Here is a 16,056-nt window from a genome sequence, read left to right on the forward strand (position 1 = left end):
ACAGCCTATCCAGACTGCTCTCTAGGCCTTCAGCCTGAATGGACCCCCTTGCAAGGCCTACAGTCTATTCGGACCACCCCGGTTATCTTGGCCTTCAGCACAAAGCAGGACCACCTCAATCCAACCAAACATAACATGATGACATATACTTAACAGATAAACGTATAATCTGTCAAAAGACAAAAATGCAGAAATACAAATCATTATCTCATGCTAACATCCTATATAGCAGGATACCGATCTAACATATCTCTACAACATAATAACGTACTATCATATAACAGGATATCCAATCTAACTGGCGGACCTTGGTACCTTCGACCCATAAGTACAGTGAGGAAGACTCACCTCTCAATCTCAACAATATTTGGTGAGGTCCCGACTCCGATCTCAACTCTAATCATCACCTATCCATCCAAACGACCAACTGTCAAACACAATCCCAAATACCCCTAGGTCAAACTTGGTCAAAATCAGGTAAAAGTCAAAATCCCAAAAAGTCAACCAAGTCAACCCAGTTGAGTATGCCCAGCCTACGCGTTGTTTGACCAGGCACGGGTCTGCTGACAACGTACACGTAGTGTATGCCTTGTACGCATCTAACTGCCAACCTAACTCATTAAGAGCTTAATCCTTAATCCCTTAAGTCTATTTTTCAGATCCAAGTCCAAAATGTTGTCCTTGACCATAGAGTTTCCATCTTTATGGTCTTGCATGGCCATTAAGTTCCCAACACTAAAGATCCTAACCTCTTAATCCATTAAGACAACTTAGGCCATGCATGAGCAGAAACTAGTGTCCAAGATTACATTTTTATGACTCAAGAGGCTCCAAAACCTCTAAAATGACAACTCAGATGGATTAGAGTAACCCCAAGTCATAATACCAAGCTTATGGGACCAAAAGAGCATAAGATCAAGCCCAAAAGAAGATCTAAGTATAACTTCACAAAGTTTAGAACTTTATACCTCCAAGTGATGTAAAATGATGATATGATTCTGGATCTAAGGTGCTTCACTCCTCCAATATGGTCTCTACTTCCTTCTTTTTTCTTCAAATGCAAAAAAACACACACACATAAATACAAGCTCAAAAATGCTCACAAGGTAAATTGGGGTTTGCAAAAACGTTTTGAGAGGATGGAGGCTGATGAAAGAAACCATGTTTGAGAGTTAATGAAGAATAAATAGGGTCCAAACCCTAAATATTAGGGTTTAGGACTTCACCCCGTACGTCCAACGTACGCAAACGTATGCCCATCATACGTGGCACCACCCTATAATTCTAAAAATGGCAATATTAACCCCTCCCAACCACAAATCTTACATTTTAAGGACCAAAATGTTATAAATCTCAATATAAGGGTCAAAAGTGAAAGTACCTCAAAACAAGATGTTAAATCCTGACTTTATGACTTTGCATGGGTTAATGGAGTCCAAAACCAAAACCTATTTTCTTATCATCTCCTAATGACTCCAAACCCTTGAATATGTGAAAAATAACCATCAAGATCCTATTTTTATGACTTCATGATGGGTTTTGGTCCTAAGAACATCCTACGTGCTCATACAAACCCTAATGCTTGGATCTAGGTTTCTCTATTGTACATGCAAGTTATCCAAGACTATAAACCCTAATTCTAGCATACAAGTAATCATATTAACATAAGAATGGGTTTAAGATATTACCTTGATTTTTATGTAGCAATAACAATCACAATTCCTCCTTGTAATCACTTTAGAAAGCTTAGAGTCACAAATGTAACTCCTTTAATGGTTCACAAACACCAAGAGCAAGAGGATGAAGAGGAGAGAGGATGGAGGCTACCTAAAAACGTGTGAAACCCTAGAAGGATGCTTAGCCACGTTTTTAGGTCATAATGGATCTATATATATATATATATATATATATATATATATATATATATATATATATATATAGGAGGCTATTAGGGTTATCTAACAAGGAAACCCTAATTTGGATGCTTAAGCCCTAAGCAACCCATGGACCCCTTTCCTTAAGGCCTTGGATGATTTCCCCATGGGTTTCCCATAGAATTCGTCCACTCCTTAATATAAGGCAATCCATGGCCCAATTGCAATTATCTTATAATTACAATTCCAGTCCCTTAAGTTTAATTAATCTCTTTTAGTCACAAAACTAATTACCAATTAATTATTGACTAATATTAATTAAACAATATGATTTCTCCTTTAATATATTATTCTCATAATATATTAATAAATAATATTTAATCCTTTCTCTCTATAATTCATCCTATCAAGTTGCTTTGGTGAAGGCAACCCAAAAGGACCATGCACCATCGGGTCAAGTACATACCAAAATAGTTATGGACTTAGACACTAATCCAACAGTCTCCCACTTGGATAAGTCTAATAACTATTATGCATATGACTTCAGATCCTGATCTGCAATCGTAGCTTTCCAAAGCCGTTGTCAACTCTGATCTTATCAGATACGTGTGTCCTTAGATAAGGGATCATATATTCCTCCATTCTAGATATCGTATGAGACATGATTTCTAATCATTCTCTTTGTACTATTTCTCGATTTCCGATTCATGACGATTGACTAATTGAACAAATCAAATTAGCCCTAGCCCGGCTGAGCGTTTACGTTTGTCATTACTAAATCATCGAGGGGCCCAAAGATATCGCTTTTATCCTTCTTTGGATAAAAGGAACGGATAAACTTTGATTTAATGCTCACTTGCACTCACGCACCGAATTACACACAACAATATGTTTTATGACACCAAGTTACTAGTGCGTTTACATATTATCAATGTGCAACCGATTCGTAATATACAACTCACACATCTCGGTTTCAAGAATATAAGATGTTATCGTCTCACCAATCACTCGTGATACAATTCATGGAGTGATCCAAGTGAGCGTGGGTTTAATCCGATGCTCAAATCATATTCATAACCACTCATGAATGTTGCAGCAAACATTTGCTTATGTCTAATACACTTTAGACAATCCACACACCAATTCACGACAGTCTTCTTTCATATCTACTTCCAACATATGAACAATTGTGGCCCGTTTGAATAATTTGACTGTTCTTAACCAATTAAATTATTCTGGAAGTCAAAACATGCAAAGTGAAACACAAGGATAATACTAATCCCATATGGCCTCAAACCTTTGAGCATAAATAAAACACCTTTTATTTATCACCATATCGATTACTCATTATTTGTTGTTCCGGGTAATCAACTTCTTACTTGAATTACAACACTTGTCCCATGCTCCTAGCATGCACACAATGTTTACCTATGGTTCTTACTTTGTGAAATAGATCACATTGAACACATTTCCAATCATACTCATTTCACAACTCCAAATCCTTTTTCATAAGTGAAAGAATATCAAATTCTTGCCACTTATAGAATATGCTAGATTCTAACATTTTATGCAATGATCCTTTCGTAATATTACTGCACCAAAGTCACAAAGACTATTGCCAATGAAATTACAAAGTCCTCTATCGGAGATTGTTACAATACAATTCCTTAGATATGATGTCTCTCACTCAAAGTACATTCCTTTGAACATCCCTTGCATAAAAGTTTCTAATCTAGACATAGATTTTCAATATTCAATTCCCAATATGGACACATTTCCATATTTTCCATATGACAACTCATTCTTAATAGAATCTTATCTATTCATAATAATGTCGATATGGTCCATCTAATATGGAAACATTTCCATATTTTCCAATACTATACTTCCAACTACTCACAAGCGACCAATCCTCGGCGAACTTTGGATTGTCCTTTGATAGTTGTTTAATTATCTTAGTCAAAACCGATTCTTGTCCTTTTTCCCTCTAAATGTGCTATACATTTGGAAAATTTTAGAATGGTCAAATATTATAGCATTTGCAATCGATCCTATACCCGAAGCGTATAGGACACGATGCATAATGTCTTACATAAAGATTTGATACTTTATCAATCTTTTGCCATAATGTTTTATTTGCTATGTTCTCAAAATTCGAATTGTGAAGAGGAATGTCATAATCATAATCGAAATTTTAAGAACACACTATGTACCTTCAACTAAATTATTAACATTCCACAACCTAAGCCTTTAGATTTGAAATGAAGCATAATATTCTCTCCCTTAATTATAGCAAAACAATTTTACAACCCTTACGACTTTGCAAGGTATAACTCTTGTTTTCTATAATTAATATTGCCAACCTTGCAATACTTTCCTTAATAATCATACAATCATAACATTTATGCTCCCACTATCATGATGATTATTATAAACATAACACTTATGCTCCCACTAGCTTTGACATGTATTCAGAAACAGCTTAACTTTCAGAAAAAAAAAAAAAAAAAACAATGCTTATTGAGTTTCTTAAGTTCATGTTTCTAATACTTAGTGCTTTGATAATCTTTTATGAAGGCTTCTTGAACTTATACACCTTTGCCTTAGATAGTTCATATGTTTGTCTAAACAATTGCCAAACCTCACAATTCAAATTATGGAAAGGGATACCGTAACCATAATCGAATTCGAGAATGCAATTTTACAATCGCTATCTAAAATCTTTCTCAGTGAAAGTATTTCCTCACAATCATTTTCATGAAGGAGGAAATCTTATGACACTTAGATTTAAACGGTGTATTTGTTCCTATCCATGTGAATTTGTCAAAACCAAAGTTTACGACAAATTCAAACTCATATGGATCGAACTTTCTTAATCGCGATTTCTTGCCTTATGGTAGCATAGCTGCCCACCACGTCTTCCAAGTAGTTAAGCAGCTCACCCTTTCCTATTAATGTACTTTTCATTGATCAAGGTCCTTGCCTTTTATGCATTCAAATGAGAACTCATAGAACTCACATGCATAATTAACTTAATTGGAACGGCACAGAAACAAAATAATATCAACACGATAGGTTGTAAACCTCAACTCGTGTGCTAGTGATGATCGATAAGGTCTATTTTGATTTGTTCTTGAAACCTTTCAAGACCATTAAGACTCCCACTGACTCCTTGACATATAAGATTCTCTTGTCAATAAACATTTCTTGACAACCAAATATTCAAGAGTTAGTGTAGTTTTTATCAAAACACTTCATAAATTAGTCCTAGTTGGTCTTTGTCTTATCCAAGACATCACAACTCTCCACATTTGATGAATGTTATAAACCTTCTTAATTTCCTGTCACTCAATATCACAATCTTAACTCTAAGACTTGTTTTGGAACGAAGTATGATTGACCTCTTGATTTAACCATTTCTTCAATTCTTGATTCCTCTTCTTAGACATACAACTGTACTAAGACTCACTTAGAGGATCAATTGAGATATGGTTCTTAATCATTAAGACTTATCATAAAGCATAAAAGCTACTCTCCCTTCTTCTTAGAATGGAGAAACTTTTATCTTTCTGCCTACTTGATTCTTCTTATTCGTTTTGCTATTGATTTAAACCCTTTTAATCAATTCATAATTACACTTAATCTTATAAGTATAATCATATTTACTAAACCTTTAGTAAATCATGACGAATATCTTGTTACTCTTATGATGGACTTGATCAACACACAACTTTGTGTACTCGATCTCCTAGTCCTTCACTTGACACTTTATCAATGAATTAGTCTAATTTCCAAATATGAAATTCCTCATTCATCGTGCAACCAAGTTGCATGATTCCAAGTTTCTGTCCAATTGAAACTTGGGTGATGAGAAACTTTCCTTATTCGGTAAATTCTTCGACATTTCCACAAATAACATAATAAGAACCAAATCCATTATTGCTAATAATAGAAACATTCAAACATCAATTTTTCATATACGCCATTGCAAAGATAGATAAATAATATGAAATCAAAATTTATTTTATTGCGGAAAAATTTGTCCTTACAATGCAATTCATTGAAAAACTATGCTAATACATCTTTCTTAGCAATCTTATTCTAACTCTAAGTAGTAGCTCAAGAATCTTAATCTTCGAGAAATGCGATCGAAATCCATTCCTTCATGATTAGATTCTGCTCACTTCTTCCCTTAAGCTTCCTTTCTTTTCTTCGATCCTACAAAACATCAATTGTAATCTTATCACATTATGTATTAAGAATCTAGAATAGAAGCTTAAAAGAGTTCGTTAATGGATTTTACCTATATTAGAGCCATACGTTTCGACTCTCCCATTTCTTAGATCTCTTAGGTAAATAGGGCAACTTCGTTTCCAATGCCCCTTCTCTTGGCAATAAAAGCAAATTGACTCTTTTGGAACAAGACATGGAACTACTTCAGACATTGCCTTTCTCTTATGATCAAACTTTTCGATCATAGCATGTCTTTCGTTGCCATTGTCTATATCCATAGAGGTCTTGAAGGCAGATTCACCAATCAACTTTGCTTTTCTATTGCGCCAAACCATTGCTGATTCAGCAGCAATAAGCATATAGGTGAGATCTATAAGGGTCACGTCGTGGTTCATCATATAGTACTCTCTTGCGAACTCACTATATGAGTTAGGAAGTGACTGAAGAACCCAATCAACAGCCATTTCCTCACAGATAACGGATCCCAACATTCTTAACCTATCAATGTGTGACTTCATCCCTAGGACGTGTGTACACACCGACTTTCCTTCTTTATGTTTACTTGCCAAAAGGGCTTGAGTGATCTTGAACATTTCAAGCCTTTGAACTTGTGGGTTAGGGAGAACAATCAGAGGAGGTGGAGGAAGTGAAGCATGATTTCTTATTCATCGATCTCCTAGTCCTTCACTTGATACTTTGTCAATGAATTAGTCTAATTTCCAAATATGAAATTTGTCATTCATCATGCAACCAAGTTGCATGATTCCAAGTTTCTGTCCAATTGAAACTTGGGTGATGAGAAACTCTCCCTATTTGGTAAATTTTCGACATTTCCATAACTAAGAATCAAATCCATTATTGCTAATAATAGAAACATCCAAACATCAATTTTTCATATATGCCATTGCAAGGATAAATAAATAATAAAAATCAAAATTTATTTTATTGCGGAAAATTTTTGTCCTTACAATGCAATTCATTGAAAAACTATGCTAATACATCTTGCTTAGCAATCTAATTCTAACTCTAAGTAGTAGCTCAAGAATCTAATCTTTGAGAAATGCGATCTAAATCCATTCCTTCATGGTTAGATTCTGCTCACTTCTTCCCTTAAGCTTCCTTTCTTTTCTTCGATCCTACAAAACATCAATTGCAATCTTATCACATTATGTATTTAGAATCTAGAATGAAGCTTAAAAGAGTTAGTCAATGGATTTTACCTAAATTAGAGCCATACGTTTCGACTCTCCCATTTCTTAGATCTCTTAGGTAAATGGGGCACCTTCATCTCCAATGCCCTTTCTCTTGGCAATAAAAGCAAATTAACTCTTTCGGAACATGACATGGAACTACTTCAGACACTGCCTTTCTCTTATGATCAAACTTTTCGATCATAGCATGTCTTTCGTTGCCATTGTCTATATCCATAGAGGTCTTAAAGGCAGATTCACCAATCAACTTTGCTTTTCTATTGCGTCAAACCATTGCTGATTCAGCAGCAATAAGCATATAGGTGAGATCTATAAGGGTCACGTCGCGGTTCATCATATAGTACTATCTTGCGAACTCACTATATGAGTTAGGAAGTGACTGAAGAACCCAATCAACAGCTATTTCCTCACAGATAACGGATCCCAACATTCTTAACCTATCAATGTGTGACTTCATCCCTAGGACGTTTGTACACACCGGCTTTCCTTCTTTATGTTTACTTGCCAAAAGGGCTTGAGTGATCTTGAACTTTTCAAGCCTTTGAACTTGTGGGTTAGGGAGAACAATCGGAGGAGGTGGAGGAAGTGAAGCATGATTTCTTGTTCCTCGATCAAATCGTGGAATACCATCTTCATGTGGAATTCTTGTTCCACGGGATTTGGGAAGACCATAGTTGTCGAACTTTGACATCTACAAAACGGGAGAAAACGAATTCAAGTTAGTTGATTGATTGAGTCCTTAGTAAATCACCTAAATGAGATACTAAGGCTAGGACCCAACATAATATTTTACAACTCGGGAGAGGGATGCTGTAACCCAAATTGCAGAACATTTGAAGGTAAGTGAATGACGATTCACTAATTTCCACCATGAAAAACGAAAAAGAAATTTAAGTTTTAAATCTATGAAAACTCCTAGATCCTTTGAGATTCATTGAACATTTCAATGGCATGTTTAAATCTCGATATGCCCCTCTTGTTTGTGACTGGGATGCCGAGGATCACAAAGCGGGTGTGAATAACCATGCAAACTACATGGTGCCCCCACATGTTACAGTCACCTATTCGATGTGCCGGTAAACCACACACGCTCCACTGAACTATGACAAACATTGAATCACCCTTTGCTACCTTTGCTTAGAACCATTTAGTGTGTCGGTAAACCACACACGCTCCACTAACGTCTTCACAAGGGCACAAAGTGTAATTTCATGGAATTGCATCAATTCACTTTTGCCTAAGTAACTAAGATTGGGAATTTTATGAAAACATTTAGTTACTTTTATACTTCATTATACTTATAATGGAAGGTTTCATCCTATCCTATCTGTTCAGCTAACGACCCTCCACTAGTCAAGAGTGCGGTGGGTAAGAGTGGATACCCATTCAATCGCCATTTTATAGGCAATTTCCTTAAACACCCCTTATAGACCAGCTTCGTGAATGAGGCCTACTAACGGTAAGACTGACTTTTACTCATACATATATAATGTTAGACTTTTAATGTTATATATAGTATAGGGTGTATTTTACACTTTTAAAATATTAGGTGGTCAAATTTAACAATTATACTTTAAATTCAATTAAATTTTAAACCAGAAAAACCTTATGGATTTATTAAACCTCTTTTTTAATTAATTAATAAAACCATAAGGGTGTGATTTGAACTTTTTCAAAACAATACTAGGGTTTTAGAATTTAACATTCCTAATTAAACCTTTAATCAACTTTTAAATTCCAAAACTTGAGGGCAAGTTTTGAAACATTTCAAAACATTAGGGTTTAGAATTTAAATATACATCAAAAATTAAACAATTAATCAAAATTTAAATTCCAAAACTTGAGGGCAAGTTTTGAAACCTTTTACAAAATATTTGGGTTTCAACTATTTAAATTTCAAAACAACAAAACTTTTGAGGTCAAATTTAAACTATAAAACCTAAAGGGGAAAATATGAAACATTTCATAACACAAGGATCAAATAACAAATAATCTAAATTAACAATTAATCACATAATTATCCATATTTGATTTATTTAATAATTTCTTCCAAAACAATTTACCAATTTAATCAAAATAATTAATCAATTATCACATAAGGAAACAAATATTTTATTAATTGATAAATATCTTCAATTAGATCAAGAATATAGTCATATATATCAAAAAATCGGATTTATATTGATCTAATATGATAAGGCAAGTATCCTCAAGCAAAAACAACAAGAAATCGCGGTTTTCCCTCTCACTGACCAGCCGACTCGTCGAGTTAGCATGAACTCGGCGATTTCATCTAAAAAACTCGGCAAGTTCAGCCAGCAGAACCACAAAAAACGAATTTTTCAACATACAAGGCATCAATACAATAGAAACCAATATAGGCTCTGATACCACTGATGGGTTTTGGTCCTAAGAACATCATACGTGCTCATACAAACCCTAATGCTTGGATCTAGGTTTCTCTATTGTACATGCAAGTTATCCAAGACTATAAACCCTAATTCTAGCATACAAGTAATCATATTAACATAAGAATGGGTTTAAGATATTACCTTGATTGTTATGTAGCAATAACAGTCACAATTCCTCCTTGTAATGACTTTAGAAAGCTTAGAGTCACAAATGTCACTCCTCTAATGGTTCACAAACACCAAGAGCAAGAGGATGAAGAGGAGAGAGGATGGAGGCTGCCCAAAAACGTTTGAAACCCTAGAAGGATGCTTAGCCACGTTTTTAGGTCATAAGGGATCTATATATATAGGAGGCTATTAGGGTTATCTAACAAGGAAATCCTAATTTGGATGCTTAAGCCCTAAGCAACCCATGGACCCCTTTCCTTAAGGCATTCGATGATTTCCCCATGGGTTTCCCATAGAATTCGTCCACTCCTTAATATAAGGCAATCCATGGCCCAATTGCAATTATCTTATAATTACAATTCCAGTCCCTTAAGTTTAATTAATCTCTTTTAGTCACAAAACTAATTACCAATTAATTATTGACTAATATTAATTAAACAATATGATTTCTCCTTTAATATATTATTCTCATAATATATTAATAAATCATATTTAATCCTTTCTCTCCATAATTCATCCTATCAAGTTGCTTTGGTGAAGGCAACCCAAAAGGACCATGCACCATCGGGTCAAGTACATACCAAAATAGTTATAGACTTAGACACTAATCCAACACTTCAAACCCTAAAAAATGACAAGACATGATAGTTACAAGTTCTGGAGTGGCTTTTACTCACAAGAACCAAAACCATGGGACCAAAAGCATGAAAACCTCTAAGCTAAACTAGCTCTAAACCAAGGAATCATAAAGGTTAAGTCTTTATACCTTCCGAGACTTGCAAATAGTATGGGAGTTCTGGATCTTCAAGCTCCAAGCTCAACAATGCTTTTATAGTGGATTCCTTCATCACAAGACATGCAAAAACCCACTCATTATGCTCAAGATCTTCAAAAAGTAGCTAGGGTTTCAAAATGACTACTTTGAGGAGAGTGGAGGTTGCACATGAAGAGGCCTCAAGGGACTTAAGGATTTTAAATATGGTCTCAACCCTAAAATTTAGGGTTTTAGGATCAACACGAGTACGCCCTGCATACTCCTTATGTACGCCCAACATACTCAATGGGGTCCCCGGCCATCTTTATTGATCTATGCCCTACGTCCACGATATGTACGCCCAACGTAAATCAAAATCTCCAAAATCCCACTATAAATTCAAATGGCTATAACATCTTCGTTTCAACTATGATTTTGGCATTCTTTATATGCACCGAAAGGTATCGAAGAGCCCCATAATCCTATGCAATTAATTTTGGCTTATCACATACCGAATTAAAACCATAATCCTGAAATAAGAAACTTCTCGAAACAGGATGTTACAAATAAGGAGTCTTGTTTTCTTTGGGCAACGACCCCAATTTATAGCAAAATCGATGGCCTCCTTGGCTGAGTTGAAGCAACAATAGGGAACATCACACCATCCAAAGATCCACCATAAAACCTTACGTGCGTAAGAGCAACCAACAAGTATATGATCATAAGCATCAATGACATTGTGGCAACGATTGCAAGAAGTATTATGAATAGAGACACCGCGTTGAACAGGGGCAGTAGCAGTCGGAATAAACTCCAATCACGTTATCCAAAAAAAACAGGTAACTTTGTGGGGAATCAGTTTTAATAAGATAGTTGGGTTATCCATCCCGCGAGTGAGTTTAGAGTTAATGATCTGCCTGAGGTTGTTCACATAGAAAATGTCATTAATTGTAAGTAAGGAATTCCAAACATCCTCGACATTAGATAGTGTGAAGTTCCGAAGAAGATTACAAATATGGTCTAACTCCATCAACTCTGAGTGTTGATAGTGGGATCTTTTCTAATTCCAAGTGAAGCCCAAAGAGGATAATCTTTCTGAGATGAAGCATGATTTCTTAGCATCAAGATTAAGAAGATGAGAAAACCTAGAAGCAAGGGTGCCTCGACCGATCCAATCATCAAGCCAGAAAAGAGTCTTGGAACCATACTGACCTTGCACTATAATATCTGACCCAAATCTATATGTATCTCCTGGAGCTCTCGGGTGGATTTGGTGATGTTACACCACGTGTGGGGATCAAAAGTTTGGAAAGCTTATCCATCGACTTCCTAGCAAGGTTGTAAATGCTACAAATTACATTTTGCCAAAGCCCAAGAATTTATAAGGCGCCAGATCCACTTGAATACCAGGGCAAGATTAATGCTTTTTTAAAAATCCAACTCCTAATCCCTCATTATTACTGGAGAGAAATGTTTGCCAATTACCCCAACAATTTTTTATTTCTCTTCAGTACCACCCATAAGAAATGCTAATGAGGTCTCTCAATACCGTTGATAACTGACACAGGGGCTTTAAAAAGAGAGAATTGATAAAGAGGCATGTTCCCAACAACAGATATGACAAGAGTTAGCCAACACTCAAAAGAAATAAATTTGGATTTCCAAGACGAAAGCCTGTTGCAAATCCGATCGAACAAATCCTTCCAGTTATGCTACAGGGATATGTTAGCGACGACATTTAATCCAAGATAGGTGAACGAGAAAGAGGAGGTTGTACAGTTTAAACGGAAGCACAACTCTCGATCTCGGTGTCAAGGACACCAATACCAGACCCACGACTTGTTGAAATTCACCATTAGGCCTGAAGCATCCTGAAAGCAACAAAGAATGCGAGACATGTTAGAGAAATTGACATTGGCCCAATCGCCAACGAAAAAGTCGTCGTCATCATAGAATAGGTGCAGGATGGACAACCTGTTATTTGGAGTTTGGACCCCATGGAACAAGGCCGATTGAGAAGCAGACTTCATGATAGCATTCAATCCCTCCATAGCTAAGATAAAGAGAAATGGATAATTTAAAGGCTTTAATGATAATATCCCTTTTGTATTTCATTATTGCCGTTGTTTTAAATGTTTGATCCGTCGTATAGGATTTTTTATTTATTTCTCTTGAACCACATTTTCGTAATTTTTTAAGATAAAATGTTCATCTTTTAATTTACAATATTTGATGAACTGAAACGAAAATTAATTATCGTTTTGTAACTACTGTTGGTGCATAAGTTGTAAGTATATATATATATATATATATATATATATATATATATATATATATATATATATATATATATATATAGAGAGAGAGAGAGAGAGAGAGAGGTTCATTTGGGACCACCTATATTTTGTCAGACATGGGGACCAAATCTTAGCCTTTGATCAAATTTGATCTTATGGCTCATAAAAAATGGATTAACCCTAATTAATCTAACTGATTAGTTAATTAGGGGTAGATTAGTCACTATGTTAAATTTAAGATGATCAGATATCAGGTTAGCTTAATTTTCACGTCATCAAGAAATCATCTCATCTGTTCCGGTTTTCTACCAATTTATTCGATGAATCAAAATTCCTTGTTCTTCAATTCAATTTGATCAATATTCTCTCTCCAATCTTATATTCTTTCAACCAATAATCGATTTTATTTGGACATTGATCAAACGATGCTAAATCATAGCTTTTAAATTCGCGATTTTTGTGTTTTTCGAGTTCATGTTCTTGATTCTTCTACATCTGCAATTGATAATCTGAGTGATTGATGTTTATGCTCATGTATCGACATTAGAAGATTTTGATCAATTTTAACTCTGTGATCATCGATTTCGGTAGAGTTTCAAGTGTTCAACGATTTCTGCTAGTCTTCATCTTCAACAATTGTTTACGATCTTTCAAGCTGTGAATTTTACTCAACATTATGAAATCGTCAATTGATCAAGGTTTGAGTTTTCATCGATTTCACTGTTACTTGCATATAGCATATTTAATTTTTAACCTAGTTCATGAATTGAATCACCAAGCTATTATCGATTTCTCCAATTTATATATGTATGATTTGTGATTTCAGCAATCAAACATCATATGTTGTTGAGACATCCAATTCAGCAATCAAACATCATTTGTTGTTGACTTTGTTTGACCTAGAAAACAATTTAATCTATAATATGTTATTTGGCAATGCATCATCTATTTCATTGTTTGATTTTTAACTTTAATTCAATCATTATGTTTTTCAGCAATATGTCATCTATTTTCTTTTGATTAGCATCATCTATTTGCTTTTCATTAACATTATCTTAGTGATAAGTTCATGAGACTGCATGTTATTCTTATAGAATATTGTACATACATTTATATATCAATAATGATAATAGTTATGGATGATTTAGATATGCATGGCATCGAAAACAATCATCTCAATGAAGAAAAGCATCAGTTCGATTCTAATGATTCAGAGATTCTTCATAACGAGGAAAATCAATCGAAAACCCAAGGTAATTTTGTTAAATTTTTCTTTATATCATGATTTGATCAATTGATCAAGGTATGAGTTTTCATTGCTTTCATTGTTAGTTGCATATAACATATTCAATTTTTAACCTAGTAACAGTTATGGATGATTTAGATATGAATGACATCGGAAATGATCATTACGATGAAGAAAATCATCAATTCAGTTCTGGTGATTCAGAGATTCTGCATAATGATGAAAATCAATCGAAAAGCCAAGGTAATTCTGTTACTAATATCGGTTATTCTTATAGAATAATGTTGCTGATAAGTTCATGTTACTGCATATTATGATTATAGTCATATGAATGCAAATTATTCTGATTATATGTTAGCATGGTGGTATATTCTTTTTTGTAGTTCAAAGTGACAATGTTGCAGCACAATATGGCTCTTGCAAACTGTTCATTGGAGCTGATGGTTCTTTCTTTTGGATTCCAGTGGTTGAAGCTAGTTGGATACCTTCTATGGGTTCAATTTTCAAAAAAAATATTAAAGATGCTATTAAGTGGTATCAAGTGTATGCATTAAGATCTGGTTTTGATATTAGAAAATCAACAAAGAGGAAAAAAAATGGAATCACAACTTCGAAATATTTTATATGCAATAGAGGGGGATTTCCAAACACTTCTACCTTAGACACGATTAGTGATGATCATAACAAGCAATTGAGAAATAGTAATTGTAAACGCACAAACTGCAAAGCCTTTTTTGCATTCAAAGTAATACCATATTCTTCAGAAGTATACCTGTGGCGCTTTGAGCAACAACACAACCATAAATTGATCAATCAAGATTGTATGCATCTTTCACGAGCTAAATGTCAATTGTATGTTGTTGATCAAGCTTTTATACATAAGCTTTCGAGTGCAAAGGTGGGGGCAACCACAACATATATGCTAATGTGCATTATAAAAGGAGGATGTGAATTTGTTGGTGGACTAGAGATAGATTGGAAAAATTTTACAAGGGATATAAATTGTCACATTGGGGGCACTGATGCAAATTTGTTGATTACAAAGCTTCAGAATCATAAAAAGAATGTTACAAATTTTACATACGAATACAAATGTGACAAGAAGCAGTTAAATGCTCTCTTTTGGGCTGATGACACTTCAAAACAAAACTTTGAGTTATTTGGGGATGTTGTTTCGTTTGATGCAACATATCGTACAAATAGGTATTTATTCTAGAATTATAAACATTTTTTAGTTATATATTATAATGGTCTTCTTTTGTGTTTTTTTAGGTATTGTATGGTATTTGTACCTTTTACTGGCATTGATAATGACAAAAGGTGTGTGACATTTGGAGCTGGTTTGTTGTGTAGAGATGATACAAATTCATGTATTTGGTTACTTCGGTCATTCTTGAAGTGTTTTGGAAAAGCACCAATCATGGTCGTGACTGATCAAGATCCAACAACGAAAAAAGCTATTGAGATAGTATTGCCACACACAAAACATAGATTTTGTATGTGGCATATCACAAGTAAACTTCTATTGAAGGTACTAACATTATTTTTATATTCTTATCAATATAAATATGACATTATTTTCCATATAAAATGACATTATTGTTATTTTCTTATCAGAATATCAAATGAAATATTTTTTGTAATTAGAATAATATATTAAATGAAATGCCTTTTTATATTGTATTATATTCTTATCAGAATATTAAATGAAATATTTTTTGTAATTAGAATAATATATTAAATGAAATGCCTTTTTATATTGTATTATATTCTAATAGAATAATATATGAATTGTTTTTGAAGGTAAGTTGGGAAACTATGAATGAATCAGATTTTAAGGCGGACGTCGATAGTATAGTATG

General features: G+C 34.3%; 1 protein-coding gene across 1 annotated transcript; it reads left to right on the forward strand.

The window, feature by feature from the left end:
• The first annotated feature begins 14,071 nt into the window (after nucleotides 1-14,071).
• On the forward strand, nucleotides 14,072-15,823 carry LOC111895813 (protein FAR1-RELATED SEQUENCE 5). Its single transcript, XM_023891874.1, has 5 exons — nucleotides 14,072-14,201; nucleotides 14,318-14,437; nucleotides 14,578-15,397; nucleotides 15,467-15,662; nucleotides 15,812-15,823. Exons 1-5 carry the CDS (start codon nucleotides 14,072-14,074, stop codon nucleotides 15,821-15,823), a joined length of 1,278 nt encoding a protein of 425 aa, XP_023747642.1.
• The last annotated feature ends 233 nt before the right edge of the window (nucleotides 15,824-16,056 follow it).

Source organism: Lactuca sativa, chromosome 3, assembly GCF_002870075.4.
Source record: "Lactuca sativa cultivar Salinas chromosome 3, Lsat_Salinas_v11, whole genome shotgun sequence".
NCBI classification, from domain to species: Eukaryota; Viridiplantae; Streptophyta; class Magnoliopsida; order Asterales; family Asteraceae; genus Lactuca; species Lactuca sativa.

Excerpts from the sequence above, each read along its gene's own strand:
- LOC111895813 (XM_023891874.1), top strand. The coding sequence starts at position 14,072 with ATGATAATAGTTATGGATGATTTAGATATGCATGGCATCGAAAACAAT. Across the intron at positions 14,202-14,317 it reads AAATCAATCGAAAACCCAAG|TTATGGATGATTTAGATATG; the intron begins GTAATTTTGTTA and ends ACCTAGTAACAG. Across the intron at positions 14,438-14,577 it reads AAATCAATCGAAAAGCCAAG|TTCAAAGTGACAATGTTGCA; the intron begins GTAATTCTGTTA and ends TCTTTTTTGTAG.